General features: G+C 45.6%; 1 protein-coding gene across 4 annotated transcripts in view; it reads right to left on the bottom strand.

Annotated features, from left to right (window-relative positions):
• Positions 1-3,489: 3,489 nt before the first annotated feature.
• The window catches only part of CCDC160 (coiled-coil domain containing 160), a 28,732-nt gene continuing 14,910 nt past the window's right edge, over positions 3,490-17,311 (bottom strand). For all 4 annotated transcript variants that reach the window (XM_073599181.1, XM_073599179.1, XM_073599180.1 and 1 more), the window contains one exon: positions 3,490-5,189. In XM_073599181.1, coding sequence (XP_073455282.1) covers positions 4,301-5,185 — 885 coding nt within the window. In that variant the 5' untranslated portion in view covers positions 5,186-5,189 and the 3' untranslated portion in view covers positions 3,490-4,300. The remainder of the gene's footprint in view (positions 5,190-17,311) is intronic.

Here is a 17,311-nt window from a genome sequence, read left to right as displayed (position 1 = left end):
GCTTTGTACGAGAAATATAACTTTTGTATAATTATAAACGGCACAGACTACATTTACTAGTAAGAATAACAAAATTTGTTTTAAAGCTATATCTTGTTAAATAAAATAAAAAAAGCACAACTTCCTTTTTGCTTGTTTGCCATACAAATATATAGAAAAAAAATGGAAGACAATTCCCCCTATGTCTGGCTTGCATTCTCCCGCTCAACAAAAATCTAACATTGCCATAGTTGTGCGCAGCTTATTGTATTAGGGTGTGCACCTCAAAGCTCCAACACATATGCCTTTATGACATATTAACCGCCCTCTTCCCCACTTGTCATCCTAAAACAATGGGGGCAGGGAGAAAGAAAAGGGACTGGGACAAGAGGGGTGGCATACATTGGTACCTACTAATCCCCTGTATTTTCCTCCCATGGCAGCTGAATATCAGCGAGAGGAAGAGAAGGAGAAGCGTACTTTCAGCTGCTGCAGAAGAAAATACAGATTGGTCCCTTAATTTCCACTCCAGCCGCCTATCCTGTCCAGGTTCTGGGGGTCAGCAAGTAAGGATCGCTGCTTACCTGTCACCTGCCCACAATTGATGGGTTGCCAACTCCAGGATTAGGGCGTGCCCAGGCACACCCCTTGCGCACGCCTATGAACATTGCTTTGGTACCCTAAATATAGGCACATGGCTGAAATGCAAAAACTACTTCGGCCCTTAACAACTTCAAGCCCTGGAAGGAATTACCGCCTTAATGACCAGGCCATTTTTTGCGATCCGGCACTGCGTTATTTTAACTGGCAATTGCGTGGGCATGCAACGCTGCAACCAAATAAAATTTACGTCCTTTTTTTTCCCCACAAATAGAGCTTTCTTTTAGTGGCATTTGATCACCTCGGCGGTTTTTTTTTTTTTTTGCGCTATAAACAAAAAAATACGACAATTTTGAAAAAGAAACAATATTTTTTACTTTCTGCTAGAATACATATCCAAAAACAAAAAAATGAAAAAAAAAACGAATTTCTTCATTAATTTAGGCCAACATGTATTCTATATAAAAAAAAAAAAAAAAAAACCCATAAACGTATATTGATTGGTTTGCGCAAAAGTTATATCGTCTTCAAAACTATGTGATAGATTTATAGACTTTTTTTTATTGTTTTTACTGGTAATGTCAGCGATCAGCGATTTTTAGCTGGACTGCAACATTACAGTGGACAAATCTGACTCTAAGGCTGCTCTCACACTGGAGTTGGCGGGCGTTGACCGTAAAACACTGCTAGTTTTAGCGGTGCTTTACCGTCATTTTAGCAGCGCTTTTAACCCCGCTAGCAGCCGATGAAGGGGTTAAATGCCCCATGTAGCGCAGCTCCCGAAGCGATTTGCAGGCGCTTCAGCATCGGTGCCCATTCATTTCAATGGGCAGAAGCGGTGGAGGAGCGATGTATACACCACTCCTTCACCACTCCAAAGATGCTGTTTGCAGGAGCGCACTGCCTCAGTGTGAAAGCACTCGGTCTGTCACACTAAGACTGCAGGGGAGGCGTTTTTTCAGGCGCTATTTTTAGCCCAAAAGCGCCTGAAAAACGCCCCAGTGTGCAAGGGGTCTAAGTGACACTTTTTGGGGACCAGTGACACCAATAATAAACTGCACTGATCACTGTATAAATGACACTGGCAGGGAAGGGGTTAACATCAGGGGCGATCAAAGGATTAACTGTGTTCCCAGTTTGTGCTTTCTTACTGCATGGGGGAAGTACTGACGGGAAACACAGAGATCGCTGTTCCTGATTACTAAGAACAGAAGATCTCCATGTTCTCCCCTGGCAGAACGGGGATCTGCCTCGTTTACATAGGCAGATCCCCGTTCTGCCTCTGTGAAGAGATCGCGGGTGGCCGGGGGACATTAGGTCCACCAGACTCGCGCACTGGCTCCCCCTTCGTGCAGTGGGCGCATGCGGCTCACAGTATCTATTAGGATGCACCAATACCACTTTAAGACCGGAGTACTTTTTTCAAGTACTCACTGATACCGATTACCGATATATTTTTTTAAATGTCAATTTGACTTTGGAATATTTATTATAATTTTTTTTTTCCACGCAGGGGGACCTGGAGGAGGACACAGAGGGGGACCCAGAAGACAAAACGGATCAGGGCCCGGAACAGGACATGGAAAGCCGGGGAGGATGCAGGGGGACCCGGAGGAGGACACAGAGGGGGACTCGTAGGACAAAATGGATTGGGACCCGGAGGAGGACATGGGGAACTCAGAGGGGCACTCAGAGAAGGACTTGGGGAGCACAGCAGGGGACAGCCGGGGGTGGCTGGTGCGGCGTTGGGGGCAGTTACAAGCACCGATCTCACTGAAAGCTGCGGGAGGGAGGGGAGGAGAAGCGGCTGTTATAAAAGCTATACAGGGAGATCGGTGCTTGTAACTGCCCCCACCACTGCACCAATCATCCCTGAGGCTGCCCAAGTATCGGGTCAAGCATCGGAGCATTTGCAAAAGTACAAGTACCCATGCAAATGCTCTGTATCGGCACCAATACCAATACTAGTATTGGTATCGGTGCAACCCTAATATCTATTGCACGAAACAACATACAGGTACATTGTTTCGCGCAATAGAGCTGCCCTGCCGCAGTATATATGCGGTGAGTGGTCTTTAAGTGGTTAAGCGGCATACAGTATATGTGCATAATCTTAAGTGGTAAATAGGACTGTGGAAGCTGTGGACATCACCAAATCTCACAAGACCAGCACAATATACAGTGAGGGAAAAAAGTATTCGATCCCCTGCTGATTTTTTACATTTGCCCACTTTTCTGGATCTTTTTGGTATTCTGTCTCTCACGGTTAAAATAAACCTACCATTAAAATTATAGACTGATCATTTATTTCTTTGTCAGTGGGCAAATGTACAAAATCAGCAGGGGATCAAATACTTTTTTCCCTCACTACAGCTATCATCAAACCACAAAACAGTAGGACCTAGGCACAATGCAATGCGATTTTCAGGAGTAATTGAAGACAAGGGGTAGATGTTTCAGGTAACTGCTTTAGGAACAATTACCCTTTTCTAGATGTAACCTATAAAACTGCAAAATACATATTGAGTTCACTACTCGGAGCCAATCAGGTATTTTGCATGAGACTATACTGACAGCGAATATACTAATAGGAGAAGAGAGCAGAAAGATGATCTCAGTTTGTTGCTACTCTTTCAATGTCCAAACAGCAGGCAAGAGGGTGTGGCGAGGACACCAATGTATTTGTTACACAGTCTATAACTGTAATAAAGAAAGTGATGTCATCCAGCTTGTGTGCTGTCTGACATGGCTATGTGAATCTCAGAGCTGGATGGACAGAGATAAAACTACTTTTGCAGTAAGACAGCTCACTTGTTTGCATTTCATTCATACATTTAGTGGTTCCCCTGGAGTTCAGCTTTAAACAAAGGTGGAAAAATATCCAAACATCCTGATGAACTATCCAAAACATTGTATAAAATAAATTTTATTTAAAAAATTGTCAGTTTACATGTCAGAATTAAAAGGTTCTGTTAAAAACCACCACCAGGAACTATATGAAGAAAAGACTGCAGGAAGTATGTTATGTGCTAAAGTGGAACTCCAGCACTCACTGCTACATAATGTCCATAGTAAACTTATGGACACAGTGAAAAAAAAAAATTGAATTCTTTTGCCATGTAGTTATTTATCTTTACTGTCACTCTGTAGAAGTCCTGGTACCAAGTGGAAAGAACCATGTGACATGTCATCCACCTTCCCACAATGCAGGACTCTGGTGATTGGTTACTCAGACCCCAGCATAGTCACAGGGGGGGGCAATGGAAATGCCTTTGTGTGCTTGTTTACACTTGCATTGATGGATGTGGATCCCCTTTCAGAGGCCGTTTGACAGGTGATGATGATGCTTTACATCGCCTTGTCACTGCCTGTTTTACCCTACAAGCATGCACCACTGTATGCAGTTTTGATGCAGCCCCAATCACTGGAATGGGTTGCGTTGGAATGTGACAGCAGGGATCAGTTTTGCTGCTGCATGTGTCTACCTCTTTTCAGTTACCTGTGCAGCTTAGGTGTGTAATTGGGGGATGTAAAAACGTTACTCAGCTGCATGTTTTTACCGCCCCTCAGCCTTAAGGGAAAACGAAGCCTTTGTATGCAACTGTTGATAATACTAGGCAAGTATAGGGGTGGCAATGGGGATATAGTGGTAAAGGCAAGTATAGGTGCCGGAAAGGGCCTAGTACAGACTGGGGATTGAGTATGGAATTTACAGAAAGGTTCACTTTAAGGCAAAACCATCTATAGCTATGTGAAGCCTTTGTTTTTCTCTTTCTGCTTTAATGGATTCTATTTCCTCACGTAAATTATTTACTTTCCTACTAAACTGCAGTTTCATGTTCTCCACAGCAAATATATTTTGCAGTCCTTGCTGCTGTCTTAAAGTCTTTAACTCATACTCCATGTCATTATTTTGCAGCTGCAGATCCTGCATCTCCTTTCTGGCTTTATATAAACTGCTTGTAAGGTTCTGTAGCATTCCAGCTCTATCTTGCAAATCTTTTTTCAAAAACTGAATTTCTGCATCTTTTTTCAAGCCATCTTTCTGCATCTGCTTTAGAAAAACGCTTTTACATTCAGCGTACCGTTTTGATGCAGCCAGCTCAGCTCTGGCAGCTTCTAACTCCTGTTCGGTCTTCTTTTGTTTGGCTTTTAGTTCAGACAGCTCAAGCTTACAAGCTTCAAGCTGAAGCTTTAGCCGAGTTCCCTCGCTATGATTTTTACTCATTTCATGTCTTAAAAGGTTTATTTCATGTTCACTCCAGATACATCTGTTATTGTCATCACCTACAGTGGTAGAAGAACTGACGTTAGATTTTTGACAGGATGCACAGGTGGTATTTTGGGCTGTTGCAGGTGCTTTCTGGTTGGAAGACTCGTAATCTCGAATGATCAGTTTAGATAATTTATCTTTTTGTTTCTGTTTTTCATCTTCTTTAAGTTCACGAAGTGCAGCCTGGTAGATCCCTTTTACTGTCTTGGCTCTCTCCTTGGCCAATTTTTCTGACAGCAGAAGATCTGGTTCAAAAGTCTCATAGAACAAATCTTGTGCAGTGAAACGTGGTGCAAATAACTCTTCAACCCAGTGTTTCTTCTGGTCTTCCATGAGCCTAAGGATCAAAACCAAACTGTTAATGTAAATTAATAATTTATTCCTAAATATGCCTTTTGTATTCCAGATTTTTAAGACGAGCAAACACTTCCCCCCCCCATTAATCTCTCTGCTTCTTAGTAGGGTGTGACCTCTCACACATCCCCACAAAAGGTAAATAGCATATATTACATTTTATCACAGCCCACTCTCTTCCAGTCTGACTGGATCAGAAATTGATCGGAAACCTAAACTGGAAATATCTCCAGGCAAGTAAAAACAACATTGTCGGAAAATTCAATCAATTTACCTTAAAGTAAATAAAGGGGGGGGGGGGGTTGGTCGGAGGAGTGTAAATCCTATGGTAAGTGATCGTGTTACCAAAATGGTGTTGTGTCCATGGGCGTCCGCACCATAGGGCAAGGGGGGTCATTTGCCCCCCCCCCCCCCCCCCTGGAATCTGTGTGTTGAAATCCTCCTTGTGTTGCAACGGCCGCCACGGCAGCCGTGGTGTTTTTTTTCAAAGCCTGGGTGCTGCTGGGGCTGTCTTTTCCGACTACATGCATCCGTGCGTGACCGTCCCTCCCTCCTCACCCCTGGCCGAGCATCAGATTGGCTCTGCCGCTCGAGCCTCTGCGCTCGCCACTCTGCTTAATGTGACACTGACCCGCCTCGATTGGCTGCTGCCTCTGCAAAATATGTTGTTACTGCTATGCCGATCCGGCCGGCGCGGCGCCGGCTCCTCCCACAGGTCACAGCTGCGTGGCGTGGACAACAGGGAATACACTGCCTGAGTGACTGCCAGTGCCTGGACTATTCCGACCCTGAAGAACCACAGGTAACAGCAGTGCCTGTATACCACTATGTACAATTTTTTTGTATTTCAATACAACTGGAACTGTTGTGGCCATATTTTGATCTTGATGGAAACAGCTATACAGACTGTATTATACAGTCTGTATAGCTGTTTTCATCAAGATCAAAATATGGCCACAACACAATGGCGGCCCGTGCATTAAGGGCGCACGGGAGCGCCACCCCCTCTCTCTTCTGCCACCCCTCTATCACCTATAGATAGATTCATGCATTGCATGAATCTATCTATGGCCGCCGCTGCCACCCCCTACTCAGGCGCCCGGCCCCTTTTCGGGGGCAGGACGCCTGAATTGCATCGCCGGGGGGTGTTTTTTAAGCACCTGATTAGAGCCATAGGCTCTAATAGGCGTCAAAAATGGTGACCTACAAGCGCCATGCTTGGCGCTCGCAGGTCACTCAGCTGTGTTAGAAAAGCGAATGACTATTCACTTTCCTAACACTAAACCACCTCTCCGCCAATCATGATGGGCACACTGGCAGCATATGATGGGCACACTGGCTGCGTTTGATGGCACACTGGCTGCGTTTGATGGCACACTGGCTGCGTTTGATGGCACACTGGCTGCGTTTGATGGCACACTGGCAGTGACTAAGCCCCTCCCTTCATGACATTGTCGAAAAGGGGCCGAGCATGGGTGTCCATAAAATTATGCCCCCCCCTGAAAAAAGTTCTGCGGACGCCCATGGTTGTGTCTTTAACCACTTCAATACCCGGCCATAGTAAAATGACATCCTTGACTTTTAGGGGGATATCTGAATGATGCCTGCAGCTGCAGGCATCATTCAGATATCATTCTTTGCAGCCAGCGATTCTGTGCACAATAAGAATGATCATAGCGGCAGGTCCGCTGCTTGATCGTTCTTATAGGCGCCATCCGGTTCTTCTCCGGGCTCTCCCGTGCCATCGGGGGCCCGGAGAAAGAATCGTCCGGCGCTGGATGAGGACGATAGAGATTTCCGGTGACCAGATAGTCACCAGTCATCTCTATCACCGTCGGAGGCCCGGTCGTGACGTCATAACATACCCGGAAATAAACAAAGCCGCGATCGCGGCTGTCAGCATGAGACCGGTGATTTTTTTTTCCCCGATCTCATGCTTTCCAGCCTGGAGGAGAGATGTGGGGTCTTATTGACCCCACATCTCTTCATAAAGAGGACCTGTCACATAGATTCCTATTAGAAGGGATGTTTACATTCCTTGTAATAGGAATACATGTGATAAAAAAAAAAGTGTAAAAATAAAAAACATTAAGTAAAAATAAAATTAAAAACGCCCCTGTGCCCGGTAGCTCACGCTCAGAAGCGAACGCACACACAAGTCCCGCCCACATATGTAAACACCGCTTAAACCACACATGTGAGGTATCGCCGTGTGCGTTAGAGCATGTGCAATAATTCTAGCACTAGACCTCCTCTGTAACTTTAAACTGGTAACCTGTAAAAAAATTTTAAAGCATTGCCTATGGAGATTTTTAAGTAATGAAGTTTGGCACCATTCCATGATTGTGCACAATTTTAGCGTGACATGTTAGGTATCTATTTACTCGGCGTAACATCATCTTTCACATTATACAAAAAAATTGGGCTAACTTTACGGTTTTGTTATTTTTTTTTAATTCATAAAACCTTTTTTTTCCAAAAAAAAAAAGGCGTTTGAAAAATGATTGCGCAAATACCGTGTGAGATAAAAAGTTGCAATGACCACCATTTTATTCCCTAGGGTGTCTGCTAAAAAAAAAAAACATATATAAAGCTTGGGGGTTCTGAGTAATTTTCTAGCAAAAAAAATGATGATTTTTACATGAAGGAGAGAAGTGCCAGAATAGGCACGGTATTGAAGTGGTTAAGTAACAGACATAAATGGTGTTAAATCCTATACGTGTTCAATATAAAATTATCCCCCACATACAGTATCTCACAAAAGTGAGTACACCTCTCACATTTTTGTAAATATTTTATTTTATTATATCTTTTCATGTGGCAACACTGAAGAAATGACACTTTGCTACAATGTAAAGTAGTGAGTGTACAGCTTGTATAACAGTGTAAATGTGTTGCCCCCTCAAAATAACTCAACACACAGCCATTAATGTCTAAACCGCTAGCAACAAAAGTGAGTACACCCCTAAGTGAAAATGTCCAAATTGGGCCCAAGCTGTCAATATTTTGTGTGGCCACCATTATTTAACACTCTTGGGCATGGAGCTCACCACAGCTTCACAGGTTGCCACCGGAGTCCTCTTCCACTCCTCCATGATGACATCACGGAGTTGAATGTTGTTAGAGACTTTGCGCTCCTCCACCACCAACCTCTGCAGCAAAGCTGGCAGCACACTTATGGATACGGCGTGGAGCACGTGCACTCAACTTCTTTGGTCGACCATGGCGAGGCCTGTTCTGAGTGGAACCTGTCCTGTTAAACTCACACTATAAACACAATAATGTGTTTTACAAGAAAGGCTTGAAACTGAAACCATTGTTCAGTCCAGGTGGCTTGAGAGCTGACAAATTGTGAATCCAGCGTGCCTCTCGCTGGAGCAACAACTCAGTTTCAAGCCTCTCTCGTAAAACACATTAATGTGTTTATAGTGCGAGTTTTTCATCTTGTATTCTTTTTTCCCCCCCTTTTCAGTTTTTTTCCCCCACTCACTTTATGACCATTACTCACTCCAAAATTTTCCAACTAAATGTTTAAAGTAAAGAGACAATGGCGCCACTTTCATTTTATATTTCTGATGCGATTCCAAAAAACCCAATCAGAATTGGAATTTTGGGGGGGCGTGGCCTGGAGAGCGATGGGGTAGGACATGTGCAGTGAGAGCTCCGCTTGCCCATACTCCTGCAACACAATCCTGCTGCAATCCTGGCGATCCTAACCTAACTTTTGTGCTCAACAAGCCTGTTCTGTTCCCTGCCTGGCCATCTGAGTTTTCCAGCCTCTTGGAGCGCCATCCGCGGCCGCGATCGCCGGATCTCCCCGTCCGGGGACGGCCTGTAGGAAAGACCGCGGCTTCGGCCTAGTCCGTGGAGCGGCGGCCATCTTGCTGCACCCGGCAGCGGCTCCTGCGCCTTTTCTGGCCACATCTCACTCCCCAGAGACTCCTGATTACCTGCCCTGGCCACCGGACTACCTGTGGGCACTGCCAAAGTATTTTTCTACCTGGTGGCGGCTGGCTGGAGGGGCTGAGGCCTCGGCCTGGTGCCTGGAGCGGCGGCCATCTTGCTACACCCGGCGGCAGCTCATACACATCTTATTGCCACATCTTGCTCCCCAGAGACTCCTGGTTACCTGCCCTGGCCATCGGACTACCTGTAGGCACTGCCACAATATTTATACACCCTGTAGCGGCTGGTTGGAAGGTCTGAGGCCCTGACCTGGTCCCTGGAGCAGCGGCCATCTTGATACACCCAGGGTCACCTCCGCCCCTGACAACTCACTTGTGGAAGATTCTTAAAAGCAGCATTAGCAGCAGGTCTTTAAGCCAACGGATTCTTCACATGCGCCGCCGATCATCCCGGCCAGCCAGAGGAAGGGGTAAGAAGTTGAAATTTCCCCCCGAACCGGAGGAGACAGAGGCGGCCTGTGCAGACCACGTGGGGCCCGGGAGGCGCGCTAGTGGCAACATGGCGTCCCAAACAGAGCAGCCAGAGCAGTCCCCCTCTACACAGCCAGGTCTGGCTGATGTCTTGGCTGCTATAGGAAATTGCCAAGCCTCCCTTACTACCCTTACCTCCAAGATAGACGCTGTGCAATTAGATGTTGGTCTAATAAGGCTGGACATGGATAAAATAAGGGTCAGGCTCTCTGATGCCGAACAGCGTCTGGGGCAAGTGGAGGACACTGTAGAGTCTCATGGAGCAGACTTACGGGCCCTGAAAACCAAAATTAGAGCACTGGAATATAAATCCGAAGATGCGGAAAACCGTAATAGGAGGAACAACCTCCGTATTGTAGGTCTGGTGGAAGGAGCTGAGGGGAAATGTCCGACGGAGTTTATTGAAGGCCTACTACGTTCCCTCCTACCAGGGGCTCAATTTTCACCTTTCTATGCGGTGGAGCGAGCTCACCGGATCCCTCCCAAGCCGGGGCCCCCTGGGGCACCGCCACACACCTTCATCCTAAAGTTTCTGAACTTCCGTGACAGGGATGAAGTACTCCGGGCTGATAGAGTGCAGGGAGAAATACGCCATCAAAATAACAAGCTACTTATCTTCCCTGACTATTCTGTTGAGACTCAAAAGCTCAGACGCTCCTTTGACCAGGTGAAGGCTGCCATGCGTCTTAAGGGCATTCGATACAGTGTTCTGTTTCCAGCACGGTTGAGGGTTCAAGACGGGGAAACTACCAGATTTTTTACCTCCCCCAGGGATGCTAACGCATGGCTGGAATCATTGCCCCCCAACCGTTAAACGCTGCAACATGCTCTTCTGTACCTCTGCTCTAAATATTGGCCGCTGATTGTTTAAATCTCAGCAGGGGAATTAATCTTGCACCCGTTGTGCCTTTTGCAATTCTTGTCGGTATACAGTTTAAGTGTTGTGCCCCTGGCTATGCCAGGTGATATCTACTCTCAAGCTTGCCACTGTTTGAGTCTATTGTGGGATAACCTTTTTTGTCTTTTATAAGATGTTCCTGAGATGCTGAGACTTTTAGAGATGAAGAGTGCCTATGTTATACTGACCTACTGCAGCAAAGACTCGTTTGGTTCTCTTGGAAGCTCAGAGTTTAGTGTTGATCTTAATTCCTGAAGGATGGTCACTGGCGGACTCTAGTGACCGTTATCTCTCACTTGCAAGGGATATACACCTCTTATTATGACTGCCTAGTCTGAAATTCCAATATAGGAGACAATCAATTGCTATTCGCATTCGAAGGAGAAAAGCACCTTGCCAGATTGACCGCCTAGAGTGTTGTATATCCTGTCCTTCTGAGCTACAGGATGATCTTCCTCATTTATCCTAAACAGAGAACATATTTTTATTTTTTCTATTCTTCATGTGGTGCTAGTTCTCTCCACACATCTACTTACCCACAGTAACCTGAAATGAGACGGTCCGAAATAACCTTTGTTGGTTGGAACGCTATTTTTCTCCTACTTTCTAATGACGGCGGAGGCTCTCGTCACCTTACGTGGACAATCCTCTCCACTAAGGGTTTACACCCACTGGTTCACGCTCCCTGAACTTGGGGTTTTATTTTTCTTTTTTGATGTTTGGGGAACAAGGCATTCCTAGGTTGGGGTGGGGGATGCGGGGTGGGGGGCGGGGTTTAATGCTGGGTTTGTTTTTGTTAACACTATTTTGTTGTTTCAGGTGCTTTAGATATGACGCATGTTTGAACAGAACCATTTACACAGTGCTATGTAGAATATTATATGTGTGGCTGGACTGGGATGCTGCCTGTCTGGTATGTTACATAACTGCATATCCAATATACCCCATACTTCATGGCTGAGTTAAAGGTAATTTCATGGAACGTTCGGGGCTTAATACTGCTGTTAAGCGTTCCCTGGTGTTTCGCTTCCTCCGCTCCCACAACCCGCAGATCTGTATTCTCCAGGAGACACATCTGCTGCAAAACAAAACGGTATGCCTTAGGAAAGCCTGGGTGGGCCTTAATTATCATTCCACCTTTTCCACCTATGCCCGAGGGGTTAGCATCCTGGTTCACAAGACATTACCATTTACGCTGCTTGAGGTAAAAACAGATAAAGAAGGGAGATTTGTTATACATGCTACTATATTTGATAAAAATGTGGTACTAGTTGGGCTTTATGTTCCTCCGCCAGCTTCTGGCAGGGTCCTTCACGACATCATGCAAATAGCGGTGCAATTTGATACCGCATTGGTATACCTCATGGGGGACTTTAACATGGTTCCACTGGTTGAACCTGACCGGCTACAATCCTCGGCTCGGGACACTCCGGACCTCAGGCAGTGGGCAGACATTTTTGCCCTCACTGACGTTTGGAGGCACCTGTACCCGACATTGAAGGTCTTCACCTGCCATTCAGCCTCACACAAAACGCTGTCCAGAATTGATATTGTCTATGCTTCGGGCCCTGCACTACAATATGTACACGACCTGTCTGTGCTTCCCAGGGGAATTTCTGATCACGCACCATTGTGTTTGACACTGACGCTGTCTGTTCCACCAGGAACTCGTTTGTGGCGCTTATCCAGATTTTGGGCTAATGATGAGAGACTGTTGGAACCCCTAACGGCCTCTATCTGCAATTTCTGGACAGACAACGCTGAATCAGCTGCCCCTGCTGTTGTATGGGACTCATTTAAAGCTTGGATATGAGGGGAGTATGGTCATAGTATCACCCGGCTCAAGCGTGACTCTACTCGATCCATAGATGAGCTAGAGGCACTGGCAGGCAGGTTGGAGGCTGAATATATTTCTGCTCCTGGGGAGGACCGGTACAGGGCGTGGAAAAAGGCTCTGCGTGACTTATCCACCACTAGGATGGCCCAGACGGACAAGGCTTTGTTATACTCCGCTCAACGCGTGTTTGAGCATGGTGGTAAAAATGGGAAGCTTCTCGCGTGGCTGGCTAAGGGAAACATACCTTCAACCCCCATAGGCTCCATTAGAGACAATACTGACCAGATCCTTACTGCCCCTGCTAATACTAATGACCGTTTTCGAGAATACTTTCAGGAGGTTTACTCCTCTAGAGATGTTGCATCGGAATTATCCATGTCCTCTTTTTTTGACTCCCTGTCTATTCCTGTTCTGTCTGAGGAGGCAAGGGAGGGGCTGGAGGCTGACATCACACTTGAGGAGATACAGGTTGCCATGGGACATCTCAAGGGAGGGAAGGCCCCGGGTGCAGATGGGTTACCATCTGAATTTTACTCTAATTTTTCTGAACTACTGGCCCCTAAGTTGACTTCACTGCTTTCTAAATTTGCAAATCTGCCAGCCCTTCCTGACTCAATGAATGAGGCGATTATTGTACTGGTTCCTAAACCAGGAAAAGACCCTCTTGACTGCGCATCGTACAGGCCCATCTCGTTGCTTAATGTCGATGCCAAGATCTTTGCTAAGGTCTTGGCCACCCGACTATCTCATGTAATAGAAGACCTAGTGGGTATAGACCAAACGGGATTTATGCCAGGCAAGGGCACAGATATAAATATTAGGCGCCTATTCCTTAACTTAGCAACATCGCATGACAACATGGGGTCCAGGGTTATTGCCTCTCTAGATGCCGAGAAGGCTTTCGACTCCGTTGAGTGGAAATTTTTATGGGAAACTTTGCGTAGATTTGGATTCGGCCCCAAATTTATTCACGGAGTATGACTGCTGTATCGATCCCCCCGGGCGCGGGTTCGCACCAATAATTGGGTCTCAGACTCCTTTGATCTGTTTCGCGGTACGAGGCAGGGATGCCCGCTCTCCCCCAGCCTGTTCGCCCTGGCGCTGGAGCCTCTGGCAATTGCCATTAGGAGTGCACCGGACGTTCTGGGCCTACGGGTGGGGATGATGGAAGAGCGCCTCTCCCTCTATGCCGACAACGCATTATTGTACCTAAATGATGCTGGGCCCTCTCTTCAAGCTGCCTTGCGTATCTTTGACAATTTTGGTGGACTCTCGGGAGTTAAAATAAATTGGACCAAATCAGTCCTATTTTTTATAGATGATGGGGTTAACTCTGGACCCCTCTCCTCCCCACTACAAAGGGTTGGGGAATTTAAATATCTTGGAGTTGTGATCACTAGGAATCTCTCTGATTTTATTGTAAAAAATCTGGCCCCTGTCCTGAACAACCTACGTTCGAAATGTGCTGCCTGGGAGAGTCTTCCTCTGAATCTTCTGGGTCGCATTAGTCTCCTTAAAATGATGATACTACCCAAATTTAATTATTTGTTTAGGAATTGCCCGGTCTGGGTCCCCGCCTCGTTTTTTCGGGAGATTGACCGTATAGTGGGTTCCTTTATCTGGTCGGGGAGAAACCCTAGGTTGGCACGTACTACGTTATGTTTACCTGCAGATTTGGGTGGACTTGCCCTCCCAAGTTTCCAGATTTATTTTTGGGCGGCCATGTTGGTGACGGTGCACTGGTGGTTCCAGGGTTCCAGATCCAATGTGGCAACCTGTCTCGAGGTGAATATTCTGGGTTCCCTGACGGACCTTCGGAATTTTCCCTATAGAGGACCCAAGGCATATTGTGAGGTCCCTGGGCCTACTAGAGCAACTTGGAGAGTATGGGAGGCGGCTAGGCGCAGATACTTGAGACCTGGCCAATTGTCTCCAGCTCATCCCCTATGGGGGAACCCACGACTTAAACACTTCCGTATGATACGGGACCCACAGGTGTGGGCCAGATATGGTGTAACCATGTTGGAACACGTAATGTCTGGGGGACAACTGCTCTCCTTACATGAGCTTACGGCTAAATTCGGACTGCCCCGTTGGATGGGGTTCCGGTACCTACAGCTGAGACATGCAGCCAGGGCTCAATTCCCGCAAACTCCCCTGCTACAGACGGACCCCATCGAAGATCTCCTATCTCCTGGAGACTTGACTAAACCCCTATCCTCTCTATATAATGCGTTGCTGGGAAGAGATTCCCCTAAGATTAATGAATTATGGGAAAGATGGCGGGCTGATATCCCGTCGCTGGATAGGGAGGGATGGGAGGACTGTCTAGAGTATGGCCCGAAATTAGTGATAGCATCCAAGGACAAACTGATTCAAGTTAAATTTATACACAGGGTCTACTATAGCCCGCAGAGACTCCATCGCATATTTCCTAAGAGAGACCCCATGTGTCCTAAATGCAAAGTCCATATAGGCACATTTATACATATGTTCTGGGAGTGCCCAGTGGTTGCACTATTTTGGACTAAGATTGTAGGTGAAATTAACTCCAGATTGCAGACCTCTATCCCGCTCTTGCCGGCCATGGCGATGCTGGGGATACATGATGATGAGCAGAGGCCATATCATCTTAAATTACTGATTTCCTTTCTTCTTTTCTATGCCAAAAAAGAAATACTTATGAAATGGATAGATTCTTCCCCTCCATCTATTTCAGCCGGGAGGCACAGATTGAGGCAGTAATTCCCATGTATAAAATGACATATATAAACCGTGGCTGTCCGTGGAAATTTGAAAAAGTTTGGGCTCCGTGGATGGCCTCGTAAAGAAAAATTCAATTCCTTACGATCATTTGACCCAATTGGGGAGGGTTTTTTTGGAGGGTGGACGGTACTTGTTGAGAATGGTACTATTAACCTATGTATTGCATATTATTTTCCCTATCCTCAATTATGTAATCCACGTATGTAATGTATTGTACTCTGTTGAATGGTATTCTGTAACTCTGATTATTTATTACAACAATAAAGCACCACTGTTTTTGTTAAAAAAAAAAAAAAAATTGGAATTTTGATTGGCTTTCCATTTACTCTGTTTGGGGTTTTTTTCTTTCAATATATATTTATATTTATATTTTACACACATATACACACTGTATGTATTTGTTATGATATTTTTCATTTTCTGACAAGGATACACTATAGTCTATTGCTCTGTGAGCATATGTAAAATGTGGAACTGATTATGGATGCTTCCTGTTTAGATGCCGTTCAATGGAACAATTTATGTGTTTTTCTTTTTTTTTTTTTCCCTAAAAAATTAAGTTTATTTTAATTTGTATTTATTTCAGGTACTTATATAGTGCAGTCAATTTATGCAGCGCTTTACATATACATTGTACACTACCCTCAAGGAGCTTACACTCTAAGGTCCCTAACTCACATTCATACATACTAGGGACAATTTAGAAAGGATCCAATTAATCTACCAGCATGTCTTTGGAGTGTGGGAGGAAACCGGAGTACCCGGAGGAAACCCACGCAGGCACAGGGAGAACATGCAAACTCCAGGCAGGTAGTGTTGTGGTTGGGATTCGAACCAGCAACCCTTCTTACTGCTGGGTGAAAGTGCTATCCACTACACCACTGTGCCAGGTATTAGGGAAGACCCAGTAATCTTATGGACGCCCCAGACACTTGTGCTAACAGTGCCTAACCAATCGCTTAATTTGTACTCGGGCCCGATAGGCGCTGTTTTTTGAGCCTGTCCCCTCCCCCATCTTCCATCGTTTTGACCAAGGGGCCTTTCAGCCCCGGTGTCACGTCCAGGGTGAGCCCATCCGTCTGCTGCACTGGCTGAGAGGTGGTATTTTTCTCCCACCGTTGTTGTCAGCCGGGCGGATGTGGAGTACTTAAGATGGTGGATAGTGACCAGACACGCCATGCGTGTGAGGTCACTTCCACCGCTTGTACTACGAACATGCACAATGGCGCCGCAAATGCGTCCACGCCCCGCTGGCAGGACAAAAAGGGGCATAAATGGTGTCACTTGCACACCCCACACTGACAGGGAAGCATCACGAGCTAGAGTGAGACTGCTTTGCGGTCTTTCTTGCCTTCTCCCTCTTCAGTCAATTTGTTTTGAGACCTCTTCCATTATAGTAAGTACCTTTCAGAACTTGCTCGCTTACTCTGCCATTATGATATGTGGGTCGGTTGCTCTGGATGTCCACTGATCTGCTTGTGCAGTTAGGAGGAGGGGGATTTTATATTGCAAAACTCTGGGGGATTTTTTGCCATCTGATCCCCCGGTGGTTCTGTTTCTTTCTCCCCTCCTTTATCGGCTGACTCCTGAATTAATCACCCACTACAGGTGAGAATTTGGGAGCTTGTGTAATTTTCATATATTGAATATCAACAACCAAACAAACGAAACATATTTTTTCATTCAATAGGAGAAATCCAGGTTTTTGTCTCCAACAGCAAAAAAACATCCAGTAGACATACCACGGATGTGTCTCTGAGCGTTGTAAAGACAAAAGCAAAGGGTGGTATTTTCCTCTCCAGCCCTTCAGTTTTTCTACCTTTTTCCTCAGATCATTCCTTAAATGTAGGGATGCAAGATCAAATTGGTTCCATTTTTCTCAATAGTTGGAATTGAGGTAAAATGCTTTGCCTTTTACATAACCCTACTTCCCATAAGATTATTTTGATCACTATTAATATATCAAAAAAAATGTATCCTCTCTCTGGTTACAAAAGGTCTTATTTTATAAACCCTGGATTCATTGTGTGAATTACAATCAATACTTCATGAACACAAGCATCATCATTATATCATATAATATGTAATTTTGGATAATATTTGATTATCGTACTATAACAATGTATACAGGCATGCCTTATCGACATGCCTTGCGATTTTATTTATGG

This window comes from Aquarana catesbeiana, linkage group LG09 (assembly GCF_042186555.1).
Source record: "Aquarana catesbeiana isolate 2022-GZ linkage group LG09, ASM4218655v1, whole genome shotgun sequence".
NCBI lineage: Eukaryota > Metazoa > Chordata > Amphibia > Anura > Ranidae > Aquarana > Aquarana catesbeiana.
Note: the sequence above shows the minus strand (reverse complement) of the source record. Positions and strands in the feature narration are given on the sequence as shown.